Raw genomic sequence first — 24,474 nt, forward strand, 5'->3', positions numbered from 1 at the left:
ACCACCATCAGTCAGCTTAAGCTCAACTAGACGGGAGAGCATGGGAAGGGTGAGTATGAGGTCAGGACCTCGGGGCAGGAAAGGCTCCAGAAAGAAACTGACATCTGGCCTGGCTATTTAAGAAAGAATGTGGGCAGAGGACAGGCCAGAAAGAAAGACTTGGCTCAATTAAAGCGTAGAGGCATCAGCATTCCTGGCATAGACAAGGAATGGCATTTTCTGTAGTCTGATGTGGCTGCCCTAGGAAAGACACTGCCTTAGATTAGGACTGTGGCCTCTGCATCACTGTCTTGATTGCCCAAGTGAGGGGAGGCAGTGGTTGGAGCCTCAGAGCAGTACAAGCCTTCATTCTGTTTTCTTTTCCAAAGTGGTGACAAGCCACCAGACAGTGCGGGCTCAGTTGTCTTGCTGGTGCTGGGCAAAGCTGCTGGGCGAGAGGCTGAGTGTCCAGACTGGCAGCAACAGCTGTGTGGAGGGGTTTGAAACTATCTTGGCCCCAAACAGATTCCTTTTGACCTAGAATTGCCTCATGATTACTCAGCCCAGTTCAAGCTTTTGGGAAGTGTTAAACTTCAGCTTAAAAAATCTACAGAATCTGTGAAAAAGAGTGATCTTGAGGGGAGGGGGTTGAAAATCAGTTGATATCTAAAATGTCAGTGTAATGGGGGTGATGTGGGAGTGGACTGGGAAGAGTCTTTCCTCCTCATTCAACGAGAACAACATATCCTTTCCTGTAGCTGTTTCTCAGCCCCCTTGGATCCGGTAAAAACCCCTGGCAGTCCTTTAGTCTTCTAGCCAACAAGCCCTGGACCTTTTCCATCTTGGTGGGCTCTCTGCACTTTGGGAGAGATGCAAGCACAGGTGCGTGAACAGTGAAGGAGGAGCGGGCCTTGGTTTGGAAGGGGTTGTTTCAGTTTTGAGAAATCTTTCCTGATGCCTTTTCTTGAGTGTTTTGTGGCCTCCCAGTCATCCTGGATACCAACGCACTCCCTCTTCCCTTGTTCGTTTCTAGGCCTAGCACAGCCAAAGACCCATCCTGATGTTGACCTTCCCTGAGTCTAGATTGGCAGAAGGCGGCATGGCTGAAGATTCAGGCTCCAGGAAGTCAGGATAAGGCCAGATGGGTTTTTCAGGTCCCCAGGATTCTCTTTATCTTTTCAGAACCCAGCAGAGGGTTCACTGGGAAAGAAGACAGGAAAGGATGTGCTAAGCATCTTTCTAAGGGATTGTCCTTGCCTCCTGAATGGCTGGCTATATGAAGATCCAAAAGACTTGAAGTGCTGAGAGTCGAGTCCCATAGAGCAAAGGCTCATCCTGGTTCGGCTGTGTGTTAAGCCTCTTCCAAAAGAAATTCAGTGTTTGGTTGGTTTGGTCTGGTCTTTCAAGACAGTGTTTCTCTGTATAGCCCTGGCTGTCTTGGAACTCTCTGTAGATCAGGCAGGCTGCAAGCTCAGAGACCAGCCTGCCTCTGCCTTAATTTAAGTGCTGGGGATTAAAGGCATGCTCAGCAGGAATTCCACTGTTAAATTGCTAGAAGTCTTAGGAAAACTGTGAAAGGCTTAGGTCCTCCTTGGGCCACTGGACTGTTCCTCTGTGTCTTTGGACAGGACCTGTGGATTAGGAAATAGTTGTTAAGAGAATGCAGAAGGCAGAATAGTTGTTTTGTGACCATGATGAGTGGGCAGGTAGGCTCTGGGGTCAAACCCTGTCACATTGTCTGGTGACTGACCTGTGTCTTGGCTGTAACCAAGTTCTTTTGCCACTTGTGAGAGCTCAGGTTTCTTTGCCATCTTTTCTGTCCCTTTGGGCTGCTTCTTAAGCTGTAACCCTTACACAAACTGATAGTGTGGCATTAGAGAAGTGGAGGTGTCAGCAAAACTTCTCTCACTGCTTAGAAGCTTTCTTTGTTACATGTCTTTTTAAATTTTTATTTGTGTGTGTGTGTGTATATATATACACATAAATATATTTATATTTAAAATAGAGCCAGAAGTCAAAGCTGAGTGGTTTTCTCAGCAGCTCTCCATCTTGATTTTCCGAGTCAGGGTTTCACACTGAACCTGGGGCTTGATGATTGACTAGACTGGTTGGCCAGCAATTGCCAGGGATCCTCTTGTCACTGCCTCCTTGGCATCAGGATTCCAGCTGTGTGCCACTGTACCTAGCTTTTACATACGTACTGGGGCTTCAGGATCAGGTCCTCATGCTTATGTGGCAAGCATTTGACCCACTGAACTATCTCTTCTCTTTGTTAGGTGTCTTCTTACTAGTAAGAAGAAAAGGCAATTCCTGTTTCCTGTTAGTGGCAGTTCTAGCACCATGTGGCTCTGCCTCACATGCTCACCTCTTTTCCTCATCATTCTCAGGGGTCTGCAAGTCATGCTGCATGTACAACTATATCTGCAGAAAGATACCAAGGGAACATTAACCTAGTGGGGAACACAGGGGATTTTTGTTTGTTCTCAGAGGCTGAGCATCCCTGAGAAAGTTCTCCCCTCAGAGATCATCATCATCAACATCATATACTCATTAGTGTACATGTACAGGTATGGTGTGTGTGTGTGCCTGTGTGATGACTTATGTGTGGAAGCCAGATGATAACTTTCAGGAATCAGTTTTCTTCTCCATCTTTTGTGGGTTCCAGGGATTGAACACAGGTCATCAGGTCTGGAGAGCAAGTGCAGTTACCTACGAAGTTATCTTACTAGCTCCCTCTTGAACTTTTGAGATTCCTCTTGGTTTGTGGATCAGGTTAAATTGTGTTACCTGTTGAAGGCCAAGCTGAGCAAAAGCAGGAGCCTTCCAGAAGTCTGGGATTTCAAGCAGCCAGGAGGCAGTGCTGTGCAGCTTCCTTTGACTCTCCCTATACCACTTATGTCCCACCGTCAAGGAAGCTTTCTATGGCTTGTGCTGTGGCCCACCTTCTTAGTGCCAGCGCCGTACAATCACCTGGCTGGAAAGGCTGGCCAGGTAAAGGCAGAGCCTGGGGGTGTCTGCACTGACACGGAGAATAGTTTAGACGGGCCTCCGTCACCCAGCTGGCCAGCTACACAGAATGCTAATTGTTCTGGCAGATATTCTAATTTTCAAGAGAAGTTAGAACCTCAGTTTTTATTGAAACTTAGCTTCAGATTAGTTCTTGACAACTAATTCGAGTTATTTAAAAGTAAAGGGAGTCTGGATGAAACTGAGCTTTGCTCTTGTGGGCCATAAGTCTATCTGTGTTTGCCAGTACAAGCTCCTTTCCCCAAGAGTTTGGAAGTGGAGACAAAGCAAGGAAAGAAATGTCTAGCTGCTTGGGTGGATGGCAGGAAGCATTGTTTTGAAGTAAAAGATGCACAGTTGTTGGCTGAGGAGACCGTTAGATGGGGTGTGGCTGGTGCTTGCAAGAAACCCAGTTGCCTTGTGTCCCTCTGTTGAGGGCCAGAGGTTCTCTTCAGGGTGGGAAAATGCAACTTTAGTTTTTTCAAATCTTATTTTTTTAAAGAGGCAGGAACTTCACATTCCTTAACTTTGTTTATGTATTTTTTAAGATTTATTTATTCATTATGTATACAGTGTTCTGTCTGCATGTATGCCTGCAGATCAGAAGAGGGCACCAGATCCCATTACAGATGGTTGTGAGCCACCATATGGTTGCTGGGAATTGAACTCAGGACCTCTGGAAGAGCAGTCAGAGCTCTTAACCTCTGAGCCATCTCTCTAGCCCTCAAATCTTATTTTTAATGATGGTTCTCAACCTTTCTTGTAACCCACCACCCACCAGAGGTAGTGGGAAAAAAAGAATATGGGGGAAGTGGACCTGTTTAGAAAGGTTCTTTGGAGCAACTCCCATCTGTGTTGTCTGAAAATCAGCAGTTTAGTTCACAGCAGGCAGCAGCAGCTCAATTCACCTGCAAAACCTCACAGATACACCAGCAGCCCAGTTCCATAGAATCAGGTTAGTAATGATGGTAACATGACCTAGCAGAGACAGCCAGGCCTCAGCATCTGCTCAAGTCAGCAGGAGGGGGCATTAAGAGCACCAGGAGACATTCTCAGCTGTGCCTCTCTCTGGGAAGTGAAGATCCAGGAACCTTGCCTCAGTACAGCGCTTGCCTCGGCATGTGCATCCAATCAGCCCAAGTCCTTGAAAACAGCAACAAACTGCAGCACAGCATTAGAAGTTCTTTGGTGCATTTCTCTCTATGTCGTCCAGACAAGTGCAGCTCAACTACACAGTGTAAGACAGACCAATACATGTATGTTGTTAGCAAAGAATATTTTCGCATGTGTCGTTTCATGTGCTTGCTTTAGCCGAACGTTCTCTGTCCTGTGTTTGCTTCAGTGAAACATCCATCCTTCATGAGTCTGCCTTTGACACCTGTGTTCACCTTAACACAACATTCCTTTGCCCCAGCGAAGTACCATCCGACTGACTTTCCAAAGAACCCTTAAGTTTCTACTTCAGAAAAGGCTATGGGTTCTGGAGGAGGAAATCATTGTTCAGTTTTTATTTGATTACAGCTGAGCAAATGCTTAAGAAGGGTGAGTAGTGACCTCAGATCTTTTTTTTAAAAAGAATTATTTATTTATTTCATGTATATGAGTATACTGTATCTGTCTTGAGACACACCAGAAAAGGGTGTTGGATCCCATTACAGATGGTTGTGAGCCACCATGTGGTTGCTGGGAATTGAGCTCAGGACCTCTGGAAGAACAGTCAGCGCTCTTAACTGTCTCTCCACCCTCCTCAGATCTTTCTAAGATCTCATCATGTTTTATGACACTAGTTTTCACATGTAAGATATATATTACTAGCCTAAAATGCTTATTAGGAATACAGTTTCCTGGTCCCATTCTGCAGATTCCCATTTAGGTGGTGGAGATGCAACTGAGGACCCTGCAGGCTTATTCAATAGCCCCTCAGCATTCTTAAAGAGAACAGAAAAACAGAGAGGTCTAGTTATTTGGGACTCACTTACTTTGGCAGTATAAAACTATATTAATCCTACCGCATAGAGCGGTAAGCAGTGACTTAAAGATCACTAGAGGCAAAATGGAGCCCTGGCTTGGAGCTGGAGCCCAGTATAGGTCACATAGGCCCCATTCCTGACTTCCACTTTCTAGCTGTATGACTTTGGTAGCTTGTTTCTTGATCAGTATCGTAGTGTCTTTTATAAAGTGTAAATAATAATAAAAATAGTGGTACCTACTTCACAGGGATGTCTAAAGGATTAAATAGCTTCATATATGTGAAATGCTTATAGCTTTAGCTATTATAATTGCAGAAGAAATCTAGCAGCATGTATCCTAGTAAACACATCCCGTTTTTTCCCCCTTGAGGTTTGTTTCCTGTGTATAACAAACAAATTAAGGCTTATGAGGTTTAGTTAGGGTTTCTGTTGCTGTGATGAAACCCTGTGACGAAAAGCAACTTAGGGAGGAGAGGTCTTATTTTGCTTACCCTTGTATGTCACAGTTTAATGAGGCTGCCAGGGGGACTCAAGCGGGGCAAGAACCTTAAGACGGGAGCTGATGAGAGACCATGGTGGAGTGCTGCTAACTGGCTTGCTCCTGTGTCTTGTTCCCGTGGCTTCCACGTCAGTCTGTTTTCTGACAGTACCCACAGCCACCAGCCTAGAAATGGCACTGCCCATAAAGCTATACCCTCCCACATCAATTACTGATCGAGAAAATGCATCTGGTTTGTCCATAGGCCAAGCTGATAGGAACATTTTCTCAATTGATGTTTCCTCTTCCAAAATGACCCTAGCTTGAGACAGGTTGATAATAAAACTTGCCAGCCTAGAGAGAGGCCTTTCTCACGTCAAAGTCTTACCAACTTTACTCCCTTGACAACTCTGCCAAGGCAGGAGCATCTTAGCATTTTTATATCTTAGGTATTTGCACAGTGCGTGGCGTAGGTAAAATGAACTGAAGGGCAATCCCAGGGGATGTGAACAGTGACTCAGGCTCAGGGATGGGGCAGAGCGGGAAGCATAATCTGGAAGAAAAGCCTTTTGTTACACATCTGTGTGTCTGGGGAAAGAGAGTACTGTAATCATTGCTGTTTTGTTGAGAAAACCTGCCTCGGACTCAAATGAGCATGTTCACACAACCAGTGGCCATGCATTTTCCTGACTGGGTTGGTACAGTTTTCTGACTGTGTCAGGTGTATTCCCACTGGTCTTTATGTGCCTAGAACATTTCTGCAGTGCTTTACTGTGTTGTTTCTCTGACTCAAAACTCTTCACATAGTTGTCTGGCTTATTGGAGCTAGGTTTTTGAGAAACTGGTGATTGGTAGTGGATGCTAATTGAAGAATTTCCTTTTCCAAATATGTTTGTTTCTGCCTGGGCTTTGCCATTTATGGATGAACCTTGCAACACCAAACCAGCTTCTGTTGGGCATTTTCACTAAGTACATTTTTCTCCTTAACCCAACTAGCTGGGGTATCCAGCTAACAGTGTAGAGGAGGGCCGGCAAGATGGCTCAGTGGGTTAAGGTGCTTGCTGCCAGTGCTATTTGACTTCTTTGATTCCATAGATGCACATGGCAGAAGGAGAGAACAGTGTTTTCATGTTGTCCTTCAACCTCTACATGTACTCATGGCACATGTGTCCCACCACAACATGCATGTACGCATGCATAGTTCAGAAAATGTATCTTTAAAAAAAAAAAAGAAAAGAATAGAGCTTGGACCTGCTTCTCTCTTTGTTACAGGATTTTTTTTTCTTTTTTATTTCACCCAAATTTCAGGGTTAGTTTCATTTTTCCTTCTCATTGGTTGTCTCTCTGTTCATGCTGCAATGACAGAATAGCATTCCAGAGCAGTGGAGCCGTATCTCCCAACAGTAGAGATTCATAGGGAAAGAAACATGTCTTCCATCATTTTCTAATATAATTCAGTTTCTAGTCTTTCCACACATCTGCCCCTTCCGTGAAGGCCTACCCTGGAAGAAGCAGGGCAAGTTGATTCCTTCACCGCTGAGCTTCCTGAGGACCCTGGCCTGACAGGGCTTCTGAGGCAGCCTCTTTCTTCTTCCTTTCCTGTTTGCACAGAGCAGTGTGCAAGCACATCACAGGGTCCTGGGCTGCCAATAGAGAGTGTCTCAACCTGAGCCAGTATGTATAAGGCACACCAGTGGCTTCTCATCTTCTCTAGTGTTGCGTTAGACATTTACAAAGTTATTTTCCTTCAACAGTATTTTTCTCGGCTTTCTAAAGGATGAAAGCGAGGATCAGTTTCATTTCTTAACTCTTTTTTTATTTCATTGATCAGTTGTTTGTGAGTGTAGGTATATGCTCACTTTGGATTATATATAGTCAGAGAATAATCTTTTGGAGCTAGTTCTCTCCTTCTACTATATGGGTCTCAGGGTTACAACTCAATTCATTAGGCTTGGTGGTAAGCATCCTTACCTGATGAGCCATCTTTCCAGCAAAAGTCCCTGAAGTATTGATTTCTTTGGAGGAGTCTTTCATTGTAAAGTCATTTCTCTCCATTCACTATGTGTGTCCTGGGGATCGAACTTAGGGTGTTTATTTAAATACCTTATGTGTATTTTATTAGGTATTAGGTTATTTTATATAATATAGGGTATTAGGAAAACATGATTATTATTTCCCCTAATTGCATGATGCCCTTTAGATGTCACATGATCAGAATAGCCTCTTATGAATAAGTAAAAATGTGTTAATAATGTATACTTAGCATTCAGCACAGGAAGCCTAATGTGATTCTCTTGTCTTGTTTTGTCTTTTGAGCAAAGGTTTCTCTGTGTAGACCAGGCTGTCCTGGAACTCACTCTGTAGACCAGGCTGTACCTATGTGATTCCTATCTGTGCTGCCCACTGGATGTGAGCTCATAAGGACAAACTATTTCCTTGCTGGATTTGCTATGGGCAGAGTTGCTCAGCAAAAATTTTATGAATCAATGGTTTATTGCTTAGAACAAAGCTAACTTTTTTAAGAAAAAAATATTTCAATTTTATCCATGAATAATAGGACAAAAGATAGGAAAATGTGGTAAAAATTATGAATGTGATGAGAATGATGGGAAACTTCATAAATGAGAGTTGGACGGAAATTGAGGTGGATTCTCCCTCCCTCTTTTAATGGAAATAATTTTCTTCGAGGCAACAAATTATCTGCTAGCTCACTGACTCTTCCATACCAGAGAGAGGCTAGAGGTAAGAAAGTAGTTTTTGCCACTTGCCACAGGAATCCTTCTGGTCATGGTGGTCCTCTCTGGAAAATATTGGAAGTGCTTCTGGCTGTCTGTGGGAAAAATGTGGTTTACAGGAGTGTCTTCTTTTCAGGGCTCTGGGTTTGCAGAGAGCCGAAATGACCATGACTGCCAACAAGAACTCCAGTATCACTCATGGAGCCGGAGGCACTAAGGCCCCTCGGGAGACGCTGAGCAGGTAGGTCGAGGCATACTTCTGGGAGATGGCATCAAGAGTTGGTCAAATGGTCTGGGACCCAGGTAGGGTCTCTGCCAGAGTATAAATGATTACGATGACTGTTGGTCATCCTGTTTGCTTGTGTGGGCCCAGCTTGTGCTGACAGTTAGACAGAAGTCTTGTCCAACACACACATAAAAATTCCCTATTCAGGATGGCACCTAGAAGTATTAAAACAAGTTCTGCCTTGTACTGGAAAGCCATGGCGTTCCAAGAATGGGACAGTAATGAGCAGCTTAGAAAAGATGAGGACACCTTAAAGCCAGGCTGTACTGTTGTGCGGAAACCGACCACGTTGGGGTAGAGGTAGGTAGGCAGTTACATGTCTTAGCATAAGCGCCAAGCAGAAGTCTAGGTTCTGTAACAACTTAGGCCTGGCCACAAAGAAAACAGCTTGGATGAATCTTAGTCAGTGTCTGCTACTATCTACTCTTCTGTTCTTTAATCCTCTTTGCAAAGGTAAGAATATAAGATATAGAAAAATGAAAGAATTGGGAATCTTTACAGAACAGTGTTCAAATTTAATCTCTGAATACTTTGTTTTGTTTTTTTGTTCTTTTGAGACACGGTTTCTCTGTGTAGCCCTGGCTGTAGTGGAACTTACTCTGTAGACCAGACTGACCTTGAACTCACAGAGGTCTGCCTGCCTGCCTCTGCCTCCTAAATGCTGGGATTAAAGGCATGTGCCACCAGTTCCTGACAAGCTCTAAATTCCTTAACCAGACAGAGAGATCTGAGAGTTTTCTGGAGTTCTCAAACTCTCTGCTGCCTCATCTGTAAAATCTCAGTGATAAAGTGCCTGGCCGTCAGGAGTTGCTGTGGGGATGAAATGAAGGGATTTGGAATTCAGCAGTTCTTAGCATAGGGCTACTGTAACTCCCCATGCGGTGTTTCTCCACACTGTACACAAGACTTGGTTCTGGTTCAATCTAATGGCTGTGCCAATCACATAGGATTCAGTAGGTTATGTTTTCCTAAGTATGTACAAACTTTGGATTTAGCCAAAAGTTTTGAGTATTTACAGCAAGACCAGTAAGAACTCTAGAACTCTATGAACTAAACTCTTCTTAAGTGACTGAGATATTCTGCTTCTGGGAACCACTTTTCTGGGCCCAAACCACACTGATGGGAAGTTTTACTCCTCTGTTTGTGTGCACATGTTTGTAGTCCTGATATACAGCCCCCAAACCCTCCCCTCATGCACAAAACACACTTGCATGTGCGGTCCTCCTGAGTGCTAGGATTACATGCTTACACCACTATACATGAAGTGCCACTGCCTATAGGAGTGAAAGAAACACTGCTAACTCTATAATGCTATTCTTACATGTATTTGTACCATATGCATGCCTGGTACACACAAAACCAGGAAAGGACATTAGATTCCCTGGAACTAGAGTTATTGACGGTTGTAAACTCACATGTGCAAGGAACTAAATCCCAGTCCTCTGCAAGAGCATCCTGTGCTCTCTCCACATGCTGTATCCCCAGCCTCCTGTGTATATGTGTCTGTGTGTTAGGTATACACATGATGTGGGTGCCGCTGGAGGCCAAAAGAGGACTTTAAACCCCACAGAACTAGAGTTACAAGAGGCTGTAAGCTTACAGATGTGGGTGCAGGAAACCAAACTTTGATCCTCTGGAAGAACAAGTGCTCTTAACCACTGAGCCTGCTCTCTATCCAACTTTTTCTTCCTAATTTCTATGTTAGGGTTCCAGAGGTACAGGATGTGTAGTATTTATATTAAGTTGCAAAGCCAAACCAGGATTGCTGACACATTCTCCAGTTTCTATTTGGAATACACGCCTACGTGTTTCTAAATGTTCTCAGGAATTGCTTTTTCCTTTAGTGTCTCAGCATGATTACTATCCAAACATGGGAACAGTGTTTGTAAATACCTGAGCTTGAGATGTACCTTTAAAGAAGCATCTCTCAGGCCTCCCTTGTGTGGCTTCGCTTCCTTCCTGCCACATTTCTGCTCCCCTTTCTCCCCTCCCTCCCTCCCTCCCTCCCTCCCTCCCTCCCTCCCTCCCTCCATTTCTGGGAACCTGACTTTTGCCATGGAATCACAGACCCCGTGGATACTTGTGTCCTTCACTCAGAGGCCACTCCTGGGCTGTAGGTGTGTTACTCGGACACTGTGATCTGGTGGTTTCTGTGTTGGCCTCACCTTAGCCACTACCACTGTGTATTTGGACTGGATGAAGCAGGAGGTCACTGGCTCACTTAGGAACTCACTGTCAGTGAACTCAGGGATCTCTTGGGTGCCAGTTTCTGGGCTGAACACCAGGAAACAAAGAAGGGAAACATGAATACAGTAGAACCTAGTAGTACTAAGAAGCGCTTGGGTGGGGATGAGGGATGGGGATTATTCTTTGGAAATAGAAAACCCGAGTGGCTGAGCACGTGAGACCTCAGTGCTACTATGCAAATCTGTTTCTCATGCTTAAGGCTGGACCTGATGCTGTTCCCAGCCATTCTGAGGTAAAGAGCCTAGATCCCAAAGTTTTAGTCAGGTCTTCTGCAAATTTATTCCCTTTTTGCACCTTTAAGCCCAGGCTTGATTAAGCAGGAGTCTATAGGAGGAAGAGCACTTAAGCTTTGCCCTTTGCCGTGTCCTGGCTTACCGGGACAGATTCCCTTTTCTCCGTGTGAGTGAGGCCAGGGAACACACTGCCTCACATCATCTGACAGGTCGTTTACACTGCAGTCTCTACAGTCTGATGCCCAGTCCAGCAGGAGCGGGTAGAGGTTCTCAAAGCTGCTCTGAATCGCAGAGGTCATATCATACTGGTGCTGGTGTCCTGGGGTCGGATCAGAAGCAGCTTAGTAACCTGCAAATAAGTGACACTTGTAACTAAAGGGTTCTGGTTTAGAGGTCAGTTTGGCCACTTGCTGCTCTCAGATTTTACTTGTGCAGGACCTGAGTTTTTCTACTAGAAATTCTAGCAGTTGGGTCACAGCAATGTAGAAATTAAATCTGGTGTTTGGTAGCCTTGATTTTGGTTGTAGGTTATAAGAAACCTCGGTATCTGTAAGAAATGTCAATGTCTTGAGGACAAGGACCTTGACTTCCATCTGGGCTCCCAGAGCCTAGAGCATTTTCTGGCTTACCGAAGGCACTGCCTATTTGTTGGTCACCCTATTAGCTAGGGTAGCCACCTTTATGGGGCACAGTCTGCTGGTAAGGTCTTGATGGTTCTTCTCAACTTTGGTCACTCTTCCCATCCATTCCATAGATTTTTAGAAAGTCAGAGCTGAAAAGAGGGCTTGGAGTTCATTGAGACCCCTGCTTGACTTATACACTGGAAAACCGAGGCACAGAGATGTGTCCTCTGCAGCATTGGGTGGGAGAGATGGCTCATTGGTTGAGAGCACTTGCCGCTCTTGTGGAGGACCTGAGTTCAGTTTCTAACATCATGGTGATTCACAGTCACCTGTAATCCCAGTTCTAAGTGCTCTGACACCTCTTCTGTTCTCAGTGGTCACCGGAGCATTCATGCATGTGGTGCACATGCATACAGGCAAAACACTCATACACATTAAAAAAACAAAGAAACAATGGAGGATAATCGGGTAATAGCGCTGCGAAGTCTGCCCTAGCCATGATAGACTACCACACAGAGGGACCTGCAGCCTCGGCCACTCTGCTACTTGAGATACTGTCCCAGAATCTGAATAGTCTGTTTACTTATTGATGGAGAACAAATGACCACAAACTTAGTGGCTTGCAACAGTATGTCACCATTTTGTTCATAAGTTGTAAATTGCAGAGGGCACATCCCATAGTTTATCCCTATTGCAGCATCAGTCAGGGTAGCCAAAAGGTAAAGATGACGAAGCGGTTAGAGATTAGAACGATCTGAAATGGCAGTGTTGGCAGTCAGTGGGACCTCAGCTAGGGAGTAAGCCCCATGACTTTATGTCGTGATGCCTGGGTACAAAGAGTAAGACAGGGATATGTGATATTTTATGTGTTTAGACTAAGAAGCCACGGGGTCTTATGTTTTTGTTTGATTGATTGATTGATTTTTTTCCCCCTAGTAGTTCTGGGGCTAGAACACAGGGCCATGTACACACAAGGTGTGATGGTTTGAATAAGAATGTCCCCATAGACTTATGTATTAAAATGCTTAGTCATCAGGGAGTGGCACTAGTTGAGATGGATTTGGAGCTGTGGCTTTATTGGAGGAAGTATGTCATCAGGTGAGCTCCGAGCTCTCAGTAGCCCAAGCCAGGCCCGTGGCACATTCTTCCTGAGGATCAGGAGGTAGAACTCTCAGCTGCTTCTCAGCATCATGTCTGCCTGTGTACCACCATGTTGCATACCATGCTGATAATTGGTGAAACCTCTGAAACTGTAAGCAAGACACAATTAATGCTTTCTCTTTTATAAGAGTTGCTAAGGCCATTCCTGTTGTGATTCTTTGATTAGATCTTGTCCTGTTGCCTGGGCATTTTATTTCTACCTCAGCTCCTTGGCTTTTTAGTTCTGCCCTCACTGTGTTTTTAAGACAAGGTTTTAGCCCTGTTTAGCCCTGGCTATCCTGGAACTCATTCTGTAGACCAGGCCATGCCGGAACTCATGGAGTTGTGTACTGCCAGACCTTAGTTACCTTTGTTTTGTTTTTTAAATAAGAAGTAGCTCATCCCTAAAGGAACCACTTTATCAGTTCCTCCAAGGCTCAGGGAACATTGTGTAGGAGCGGGTGGAAACTATGTGAGGACCTGAAGAAACACTGGGAAATGTCTTCTAGCCGCGAGTGGCCATTGAAGCATCTGTGGTTCCCTGCATAAACCTATGCAAGGTTGAGCATTTAACACTCCATTATGGATGGGGTGGACCCCAGGAGTCCCACACCCGTAGGAGTTGGTGGCTGTGGGTAAGAGGGAGTTCTTTTTCTTCTGCAGAATAACTTGTGCTCCTATAAACAGTCCCATACCCATACATATGCAGGCAGCCCTAATGAATCTCAGTGGACTTTTTTAAAAATGAAAGTTGGAGGGTAACTTGTAAGGAAGAAGGGGTTCAAAGGGGGTGGAATGTAATGAGAGAAGGCAGTGGTGGGGGAATATGACAAAATGCATACAATTTACATATACGTTGATATGAAAAGTAGCTCATTATGGCCAGCTAGGTGCCTCAGAGAGTAAAGGAACTTGCCACCAAGCTCAGACCTGAATGACCTGAATTTAATCATTCCTGTAATCCACGTGGTGGAAGGAGAAAAATAACTCCTGCAGATTGTCCTCTGAACCTCTGCACACAAGCATACATGAAAACACACACACAAAAAATAAAAAGTATCTCATCCTTACAGATGATTAATTTTCTCAGACTGCTTCATATTATTTCAGAGGCCCAAAGTCTTCTTTTCATTTTGTAGCGTCCTCTGCTCTTTTCTGTCCAGCCTGATGAATCTTCTAAAAACTTCCTGCCTTCCTTCCAAGACCAAGCTGGGCACAGATGTGGCTTGGATGTGTTTTGTGGAAGTAAAAAGGACAGTTTTTCATAGACCCACAACAACCTTTTGTTTAGAATGACCTTGCAAGCTTCTGTAGATCACAACCTGCTTATAGCTTCACTGGAAGGCTGAGGCTTTCTGGACCCTTAAGGGTTCCTAGTCATCTGAGAGCGGATAGGCTGGGGAGCAGGAAAGACAAGTTATATTACCCCATCCTTGCCCTTCCATTGGAACTCTTTTGCAGTGGGTTGTTAATAGAAGTTTTTGAGCTTTTAGGACTCGCTGACAGGACCCAGGCAATGTTCCTCCTTTTTTATTTTTTCCTTTCCCTGTGTTCACAGTACAGGGTAGCACACTGAGAGTGTCATTCCCAGAGTTGATGCCATTGCTGAGTTGTGAGAGATTGCTCACACTTGGGTGTCAACAGCCCACCTCAGTTGAGCAGCCCTAGAGTGGCTAATGACCAACTTCAAGGCAGTTTTGTTTGAAGCACACTAAACACCAGTTGAGTGGCCCCTCCCCCAAAGAAGGCACACTTTCTAGTGTTCACAACACATCCTGATGCCTCTGGGAGTATGTGGGCACCTAGGACTTTCTCCCAAATGCTTCCTTCCAACTTGACCTTTTCCCTACTTACAGCATTCCCCCTGGCTATTCCTCAACTCCCCCACTCCCAAGTCCACCTGCAACTTCAAGGAAGCAGAGTTTAGAAGTGTACTGGCACCTAGGAATACAAGAGACCCTGTCTTCCGGAGAGAGAAGGAAGAAGAAAAGAAAGAAAAAGAAGGAAGGAAAAAGGGCCCACACTAGGGCTGGGTCATATGACAGCAAAGGGAATAGTTTGCATTTTAAGGCACAACTTCTGTCTGCATGTGTGGAATCACACACACATTGCTTTCTCTTTAAATATGTTCTATTTCCATACCTCAGTTCATACGCTTTAAAAAAAATTACTTACTTGTCTTAAATATTTATCTCTATGCATGTGTGTTTATATTCTTACATTCTTTTAAATTTCCTGTGTACATTCCCCCACCCCCTTTGCTTTTATCTGTTTTTCTAACTCCCTGTCTCCTGAAAATGTTTATTTTGGCAAGTCGTATGCCATGGTGTTGGCATCTGTGTCCGTGTCAAGCAATAGAACTGGCTGCCGCTGACAAGCTGTGGCACACAAGGTACCTAGTTCCACAGTGGCTGCCTCCCCCAGGCCAGGCTCTGGGACTGAGAACAGAGTAAGTCGTCAGTGAGCACCTTCTTGGGAGTGTATTAGTTGCTTTGTATTTGCTTTTGTCTTATACTTCTCTTGATGTTTGAGAATTATTCAGTGTTAATATTTGATGCCATCTTAGTCATATAATTAGTGCCTGGAGATAATTAGAGAAAGTGTTTTATAAAAAACTCAAGATGTAGAGCATATAGGTGACCTGCCAGTAAGCAAAACAAGGAAATTGGCAGAAGCAGATTCAGGTATCTAGGGGGTTGGTCTGGTATAGAGTTGTTGCTGTGTGGGGGAGGGCTTCAGGCTGACGGCCTTACTAGTACACTAGATGTTTTGTGTGTCTTTCTGTGTTGAACAGGGACATTTATAGACAAAGGCTTGGGCAGGCATAAAGGAATCAAGGTTTTTATTGTTTATCTTTTCATTCATTCATTCAATATAAAAAATTACATCTAGGTGCAGGGAATAACAAGATCTAATAGGATAGTGTCATAACTTCTAAGTAAGTCCATTTGTGACTAGTAAAGGAGATTTGTTGGGATTCAGTCTGATACAGGCATGTCCAGCTTATGGTCCACATACATCTCAGGAGAAGAATGTGGCCTAGTATATTTGTAAATGACAACATCATGTTGTAATGTCAAGGTTGGACACCCTTGTAAGTATTAGAATTAGTATAGATATTTTTCTAGCCACAGTGGAGGGATTAAAAATTGGTCAGCTCCACCTGGGTGAAGCAGGTAGTGTTAGGGAAATCCTAGGAACTTGATGTGCCTTTGGATGGGATGCAGGATTGGTGCGGAGCAAGGAAGGCAAACTAAATAGAAAGCAAATCATGGGAACTTGGTCAGCCTTACTTTTAGTCTGCAGATAGTAGGAGATTTCAGCAAGATGAGAAGATGGACAAGAACAGGGTCAGGACTAAGGCAAAGGGAAATCAAGAGAATATTATCAGTCCTGGTACAAAAAAAAAAAAAAAAAAAAAAAGGTATGAACAAAGGAAGTAGCAGCAGTGGGGGTGGTAGGGTTGTGAGAGGTGTTGGGGAGCAGAATTGATGAGATGCAGTCAGGGAGTAGGTAGGTGTGTTGGGGACCAGAATGGATCCAGATGTGTGGAGGAAGAGGAAACATAGATCTTTCTGTCCTTTTTAAAAAATCTATACTGGTAAAACCAGAGGTAAGGAAGCACAAAAAGTGATGGATGCCCTAGATGGATGGCCAAGGAAAGCCAACTCTTACACATACAGAAAGAGAGAGAGAAGGGGGTGGGCATTGTCTGCTGATTCTTAATGCCTACTATAGTGCCTGGAGTGTACCTACTATACAGTATTCCGTGTGAGTGAGCCAAGCTGTGTACAGGCTTGAGGTGTGTACAGGCACACGTGGAAGTCACTAGGAAAGCTCTTTGCTAACCTTCTCTGAATCTGAACAGAGTGGGGGGGGGCAGTGGGGGGGGGCTAGGGAGAGTGGGGGGGAACGAAAGTGCCTGAGGAACGAAAGCACCAGAGTGGGAGACCAGACACTTGGGTTTGCTTAGGGGGTTGGCTTTGTGAGCACTTCTGGATCCAGGTCCTGTCATTATCTTGGCCATGATTTTCTCTCACCTGACAGGCAAGGAAATGTCTTACTTTTTCTCAACATGTTTAGGGATAAAGGACAACTAAATGAAATGGAAGACCAAGGCTGAGTGTTGTCCCTTGTCAGTGATGCTACCCGATGTGCAAACTTCTTTCACAAAGATCCAAGCATCCAGACATCTGTCCACAGCGGTGTAGCTTTCTTTAAGCCTTCTGTGAGAAATGACAAAGTCTTCTGAGCCTGTCCCTAACCCGGGAGCAGAACTGTGTGGAGGCACTTCTCCTATCTCCTGCTGAGAATCACCAAAACAGAGTCCTCTGTGGAAACGGGTGGCGACTTACCTTTGTAGGGGCCTGGATTAATTCCCCTTTTAAATCTGTGGCTTTATAAAACAAAAGAGACTAGGGACCCCTGACCATTGTCCTTATGCTCGGCTAGCATGTACTACAGAGAGCTGAGGTTTCTGTTCCTACCTCTCACTGAGCAGGCTCTTTGGTCATGAGCTTGGCTGTGTGCGCTGCAGTTCTCTCGTCTGTGCCTATGTGCATGTGCAGTACCTCTTGTTTGACTTGCCCTTTTAAAAATGATTTAAGCATGCGGGGTTTCCTGTTGAGCAGGTCAGTCAGAGGCTGTGACCCAACAGGGACTTGTCAGCCAATCCTTGACTCACCAGAGCTCCAGTTTTGGATGTGAGCAAGTGGTGACAGCCACGGGCACAGGAGCAGCTGGCCGCCGTCCTGGGGATGGCATGACACTTTGGAGGCTGTAAAGCTGGACAGCCCAGTTCCAATCAGTCAAACCTTCTGTGGGTTCACTATTAGCAAAATCCTACCACCTTTGAACTAATACTGTTTAAAAGAGCTCTTAAGGTGACTATCATAGTAGACACCAGAGAAATGTGCTGAAGAGGAAGCTTGCTCAGAGCTCTCCTGAGTTTGAAATAAAATTTCAAACAACAACAAAATATTAAATCAGGTGTGGTGAGATAACACCTTTGATCCCAACACGTGAGAGGCAGAAGCAGGTAGATCTCAGTGAGGTTGAGGCCATCCTGGTCTATAGGGTTGAGTTTCACGACAGCCAGGGCTGTTACAATATCTAATTCCATCTGTTTTCCTGTAGATGCCATGATTTCATTTTTCTTTGTGGCTGAGTAAAACCCCATTGTGGGTATGTAATCACATTGCGTTGGTCTGTTCATCTGTTGATGGATAGCTGGGTTATTCCCACTTTTTAGTTATTATAAACAGTGCAGCAATCAGCATGGGTGTACAAGTATCTCTGTGCTAGAACTTAGAGTCCTTTGGTACTGTCTTCTCTTTAGAGAGAAACTTGGTGTAGTGTAAATTCATATTGTGGCTTTACTACTTAACATCTAAAGGACCCTGGGTGAGATATGTAACTTCTCTAAGTCTTTTTATTTGCATCATGAAGATAATAATATATAATAATGACCTAATAGAATCTATGAAGGTAAATCGAGTTCGCATGTTTGGGAACATTTGCTGAGATCTGTGTATGGATTTCAAGCTGGCTTGTTGGATATGAAGCCACTCTTACAGGGTGGAGCTCCATAAAAACCTGAGAGAGTGGAAAGGACTCTTTCCTTAGGGGCCTGACTAACCTTTGTAAAGCCTTTGGGGATCCTAACACTGGTCAGGATAGTGGGATTTTGTATCAATAACACAGTCGTAGGGAGACATCCAAGGGTTTAAAGCCAGTTTTGGCATATATATTTGGGAATACTTTAGAAAGCAGTGTGTTGGTCTTGTTTTGCTACAGTTAATGAAAGTTGTTCATTAGCTTCTCTTCTCATCTGCATATTCACTGATGCCGTATTGATAGTTGAGGAATATTTATAATGTAAAAGCACTGTCTGCTTTCTTCTAAGAAAGCCGGTTGTCCATGCAGCAGTACACCGCTGTTCTTACTGTTCTCCAGCTGACAGATGCAGATTCTTGGAAGTCTTTGGTCTGTTGAAGAATAGGCTTCTGCCCTATACATTACTCAGGCCTGAGGAGGAGCTAGACAGAAAGGCTCATGGAGGTTGGCCTGCTGCGGCCAAAGAGCTATTCTCTACTTGAGGACAGCCTTAAAGATATATATTAAATGAAGGATATTTTTTCTTTGCTTTGGACATACAAACCCAGGCTGGCTTCAGATTCACTGTGTAGCCAGTGATGACCTTGAACTCATGGTCCTCCTTCCTCTCTCAAGTGATGGGATAGGTGTGGGAGAGGGCACTTAGAGTATTTTTGAGACTTATATAGAAACAGAACATCAGAGTGAAACATGATCTCTCTTTAGACCACTCACTGTTCTCTTTTTTCTCTCCCTTTTGCTCTTAGGTCTCAGTCAGTCTCTCCACCTCCAGTTTTGTACCCACCAAGAAGTCCCATCTACCCACTCAGTGACAGTGAAACCTCAGCCTGCAGGTACCCGAGCCGCTCTAGATCCCAGGTGCTCCTCAAGGACCGGCATTCTCGAAATCCTTCACCTCTAGGTCAAGATTGCTCCCCAGAGACTTCCCCACCCGTCTGTACCCTCAAGGCTGCCAGCTTCAGCTATCTGGACAGAACCCCTTTATTACGCAAAAGAGAGGACCAGAAGGAGCCTGTCCAGGGTGCAGTCCAGGATGTAGAGGGTGTGACTGCTTGCCTCCCCCTTGCCCAGAGCACCCCATTCCTAGGGTCTGGCCCACGGAGTGTCTTGCTGAGTTGCACTGGTACCCGAGCCCATAGCCTGGGTATCCGAGAGAAGATTTCAGCATGGGAAGGTCGCCGAGAGGCTTCACCCAGGATGAATCTGTGTGGAGAGAAGCGGGAAGCCCCTGGGAGCGAGTGGTCAGTCAGTGAGGGCTGCCCCAGTGTGGGCTGCCCCAGTGTGGCGCCATCCCCCTGCAGCTCAGAAAAGACCTTTGATTTCAAAGGCCTCCGGAGGATGAGCAGGACCTTCTCTGAGTGTTCCTACCCTGAGACAGAGGAGGAGGCAGAGGCACTTCCTATGCGGGACTCTCTATACCGGCTGGAGAAGCGTCCAGGCCGGACTGAGCCCAGTGCCTTGCTCAGGGGGCATGGCCTCAGGAAAGAGAGCTCAGCAGTGCTGAGCCGGATCCAGAAAATTGAACAAGCCCTAAAGGAGCAGCCTGGCTGTGGTCCCCCCCAGCTCCCTAGTAGTTGCTACAGTGTAGACCATGGGAGGAGGAAGACTGGAACCTTGGGCACCTTGGAGGAGCCAACAGGAACTACAAGCGTAAGCCCCAGCAGCAGGGCAGGAGTGGCTGGAGTTGCCAGGGAGGCAGGCCCACCCCTGGACAGGGAAGGCAGTGGCTCCATGAAGTCAGAGACCCCTGGAAATAGCTCTAGTCCGCAGCTGCTGCCTTCGAAGAGCTCCCCTGATCCCGCTGTGAACCCTGTTCCCAAACCCAAGCGTACCTTTGAGTACGAGGCTGACAAAAATCCCAAGACTAAGCCAAGCAATGGTCTACCTCCTTCACCCACACCTGCTGCTCCGCCCCCCTTGCCTTCCACCCCAGCACCGCCAGTCACCCGGAGACCAAAGAAGGACGTGCGTGGTCACCGGAAGTCACAGAACAGGTAAAGGCATGTCCTCCTGTTTCAGGAAGTGGGACCTAATGGCATTCTTTTAACTGGAAGAAGCAAGAGGAGATTGTGCTTAGGTCACAAGAGTATGCTACAAGCTCTGAAGCACTGAGTATTACTTGTTTGGCAGTTTGGGCAGAGAAATGGTTCTCCTGATCCCCCCACTCCCTCTACTTCCTTTTGTTTTGTATCTGATCTGGAACCTACTGTAGACCAGGCTGGCCTTGAACTCTTGTCTTGGCCTCAGAACTGGGTTTAAAGTCATGTACCATTACCAGGCCTGTTCTTCAGCTCTTGAATGGAAGAAAGGATGAAAGCCACTCTTCCCAGTGCTGGGTACTGAAGGTGCTGGCTAGCTTCGTTAGTGTAGAGTTAGCTATGTTAACAATCCCTTAGTCCATTATCGGAAGGTCAAAACTACCTTCCTTTTAGGTCTTCTAGAGAAAATAGTCTGTTGAAGGACTAATAGGATAGTAGCCTCACAACCTCATGAAGTGCCTGCACTAAGAAGTAATTCTTTATCATTAATATAGGGATGTTGACAATGATTCCTTCCTCTTGTGGGCCTCTAGCCTGTACAGATGGCCTGGTTCTATTTCAAAGGGTGGTTCTTGGATCTTGAGAAAAAGTTATGGAAAAATATTTCACCAGCTTCTTGGCCAAATCCAAGAACGACCTCTTCTGGGAGCTTCCATTAGTTCCTCTCAATTTGAGCACTTTAACCCCAACTAACAGGGACAGTTCCTAGCTGGACTTGGTGAAAGTTGAAAGATTAACCTGATTCTGTGGCAGGCTGGAAGCAAGTATTCTTTGGAATTGTTACTTTTATCCTATATATTCCATAATTGGATGGGCATTTAGCCTGCTTCCCTTCTGTATGATACCATCTTCACCCATCATCCAGCATAACCCATCTCAAATATAAACCATTCCATGTTAGAGGAAGAATCACAAAGTTCCAGGCAGGCTCCCAAGACAGGGCACTTCACATTATGTATAGGCGTATGCTCTGGCCTATCCAGGAGTGCTTACTGGCTCCTAAACGTATTTACCAGCCTGCCAGTTATGCTTGCTTTGTCCATATTCATCCATTTCTGCTAACATCTGTCAAGAGCCCGCTTTGCACCTAACCTTGTGCTGGTCTTAGAGAGACAGAGGCAAGCTATGGCTCTTCCTTCATAATGAACCCGGGCAGTACAGAGTCCTCTGTAGAGACTTGGAGAAGCATCTAAATCCAGTATAGAAGTAAGGGGAGGCCACTCCTGGAGGTGATGCCTGGGCCAGATTTAGAATAACAAAAGGCAGTGGGTTAGGTAGCTGGAGGGTTAGGGGAGAGGTGATTGACTTGAAGGTGTTACAGGTATTCCCACACATCACTTTCTCACGTAATACACACATACACACTATGTAGTGGAGTCTTTTCAGGAATTTAGCCTATGAGTTTGAAGAAAAAGAGGAACAGTTCAGAAAGTGTAAGCAGGTATACTTGCTTATTTGAACCTAGAGCTTGTGTTCCTCTGGAGGACTGTGTGATGGTAAGTTTTTCTGTGGTCTGTCAGGTGTGCTGCTTACAGACTCACTTTAAAGAAATGAAAGCCAGAGGCTAGAGAGGTGGCTCAGTGGTTAAGAGCCCTGACTGTTGTTCCAGAGGTCCTGAGTTCAATTCCCAGCAACCACATGGTGGCTCACAACCATCTGTAATAGGATTCAATGCCCTCTTCTGGTGTATGAAGACAGCAAAAGTGTACTCACATACATAAATAAAATCTTTAAAAAAAAAAGGGGGGGGGGTACTCACATAAATAAATAAACAAATAAATCTTTAAAAAAAAAAAAGAAAGAAAGAAAGCCAGATATTTATTGTGTTCAACCAAGGCGGATGGTAAAATTTCTGAGGAAGAGTCTAGAGAGCTGGTTCTGTCCATTACATGCTTTCCACATAAGGGTGGAGATTGGAGTTCATAACCCCAGTACCTGTGTAAATGCTGGGCATGGTACATGACCACCCCAGCTCATACGGACGGCATCCAAACAGGCAGATCCTAGGAGCTTATTGCCAGCCAACCTATCTAAAACAACGAGCTGCGGAGACTGTCTCAAAGAAACAAGGCTCACAAGAATGGCACATACCTCTGATTAATCCCAGCACTTGGGAGGCAGGCAGATCTCTGTGAGTTTGAGGCTAGCCTGATCTTCATAGTAAGCCAAGTCAGCCAAGGCTACACAGAGTGAGACCTTGTCTCAAAAAACAAAGCAAAACAAACCTCAATAAACAAAGTAGAAAATAGTCAAGGAAGTTAACCATGAACATGTACATACATGCAAATATATGTCCTGGAAATAGATAGTATTTATCCTGCTGAGAGGTAATATGTTAGCTTTCAGCATGGTGCCTACATAAAATGTCAAATCTACTCTTACCCCAATGAAGACTTGATCTCATTTATACAGTATTTGACTGTTTAGTCGGAAAATCTTGGCTAAGACAGAAATTTATGAGGCATCAGGGATAAAGTACTTGGCCATGGATATTTGTACATACTTAAAGACAGAATCCTAAGAAACCCTGGCAGTTAAGAGGTCAGTTACAGCTGGGCATAGTGGCACACACCTTCAGTCCTAGCTCCCAGAAAGTTATATGCAGGCAGTCCCCGTGGGTTTGAGACCATCATGGTCTATATAGCGAGTTTTATGCCAGCTTGGCTACATAGGGAAACCCTGTCTGGAAATAATAAATATAAGACCAGCCTTTAAAAAAAGAATTCTTCATTAGATCCTAAACAGTAATTGCCTGGGGCGTATGAAAACGAATGTTGTCTTACCATGGGCATGCAAGAGAGCATCAGGATAAGGGTGCTGTGTTAGGTTGGATACTGTGAGGGCCAGGTGAGCTAGAGAGGGTGGTGTAGTCAGTCCAGTAAACAAGCAAGAGAAGATGGCACTGGAGAAGAGACACTCCTGGATCTCTCCCCCAGGGAACATGGAACGGAATTCGGAGGACCCATGTGGTGGCGAGTTGGTCTCTAGCCTGCACATGCATGCCTAAAATAAGTAAACATAATTAATAAAAAAAACAAGACGTGTCAGGTTCACCTGCTCACCTAGTTGGCTTTCACTGGGAGGGACATGCCTTGGAGAGAGAGAGGGAGATGATTCAGCCAACATCCCAACTCAGATGAGGAGAGAGGAAGTGCTGTGGTCTCAGACATCTTAGGCTCCAAGATTCTGCAGTGCAGGTTTTCCAGAAGATAGAAAGGACCAGGGAACTGGCTTTACTGAAGAAGAGGGGTGACCTTTTTTTGAGGGTTCACCGGTCAGCAAACCATCCCATATCATTTTCTCTAATAGCCCTGGAAGTGACCTTCCAGTGTCAAACCCTTATGGTCTACCCAGAGCCCTTGCTAGGAGACTGACTGAACTCTATTCCTTTGGGACTTGTAGACTCTTCTCAAGAAATAATGCTTCCTAGATCTGAGAGGCTAGAATTGTGGTTGGAAGCTTAGAGTCTGAAAGAGGCAGCCTTGGAAAATCCTGCCTTTGTCTCTTTAGTCTCCATGTTTGTAAATGGCCAGCACTGCTGTGAAGACCAATTAGAGACATAAGAACAGGTATATTTGACATGGCATCTGACCATGTTTTTGTTTTTAATTAATTACATTTGTATTTTAGGAGGACAGAGAACAACTTATAAGAGTTGGTTCTCAGCTGGGTATAGTGTACACACCTTAATCCCAGAACTCCAGATGCAGAAACAGGCAGATCTCTGAGTTTGAGGCCAACCTGGTCTTCAGAGAGAGAGAGTTCCAGGACAGTAAGGACTACATAGAGAAACCCTATCTCAGTAAAAAAGAGAAAGAGAGGAGGAAGGAAGGACAGGAGAGGGGGAGGAAAGGAAAGGGTTGTCTCTCTTTGTGCCACATGAGTCTGAGTATCGACCCCAGGTAGTTAAGCTTGCTGCAAGGGCCTTTTCCTGCCAAGTTATCATCTCACTAGTCCAGAAAGTGTGTTTTTAAATTGTGGAAGTTATTACTTCTTACTGGTATTATAAAGGATAAGCATTTCTGTCACTCAGACTGGGGCCTTCTGACTGTCTTCTTACTTAGGGGTACAGTAACAGGTCTTCACTGTTTCCCATGGCCACTCCCAGCAACACAGGGATCT

General features: G+C 45.0%; 1 protein-coding gene across 3 annotated transcripts in view; it reads left to right on the forward strand.

The window, feature by feature from the left end:
- Positions 1-24,474, forward strand: part of DENND2B (DENN domain containing 2B) — a 150,514-nt gene that overhangs the window by 97,484 nt on the left and 28,556 nt on the right. For all 3 annotated transcript variants that reach the window (XM_080912749.1, XM_080912748.1, XM_080912750.1), the window contains 2 exons: positions 8,305-8,409; positions 19,060-20,307. In XM_080912749.1, the coding sequence (XP_080768875.1) occupies positions 8,330-8,409; positions 19,060-20,307 (1,328 nt within the window). In that variant the 5' untranslated portion in view covers positions 8,305-8,329. The remainder of the gene's footprint in view (positions 1-8,304; positions 8,410-19,059; positions 20,308-24,474) is intronic.

The sequence above is a fragment of the Micromys minutus genome (assembly GCF_963924665.1).
Source record: "Micromys minutus genome assembly, chromosome: 2".
NCBI classification, from domain to species: Eukaryota; Metazoa; Chordata; class Mammalia; order Rodentia; family Muridae; genus Micromys; species Micromys minutus.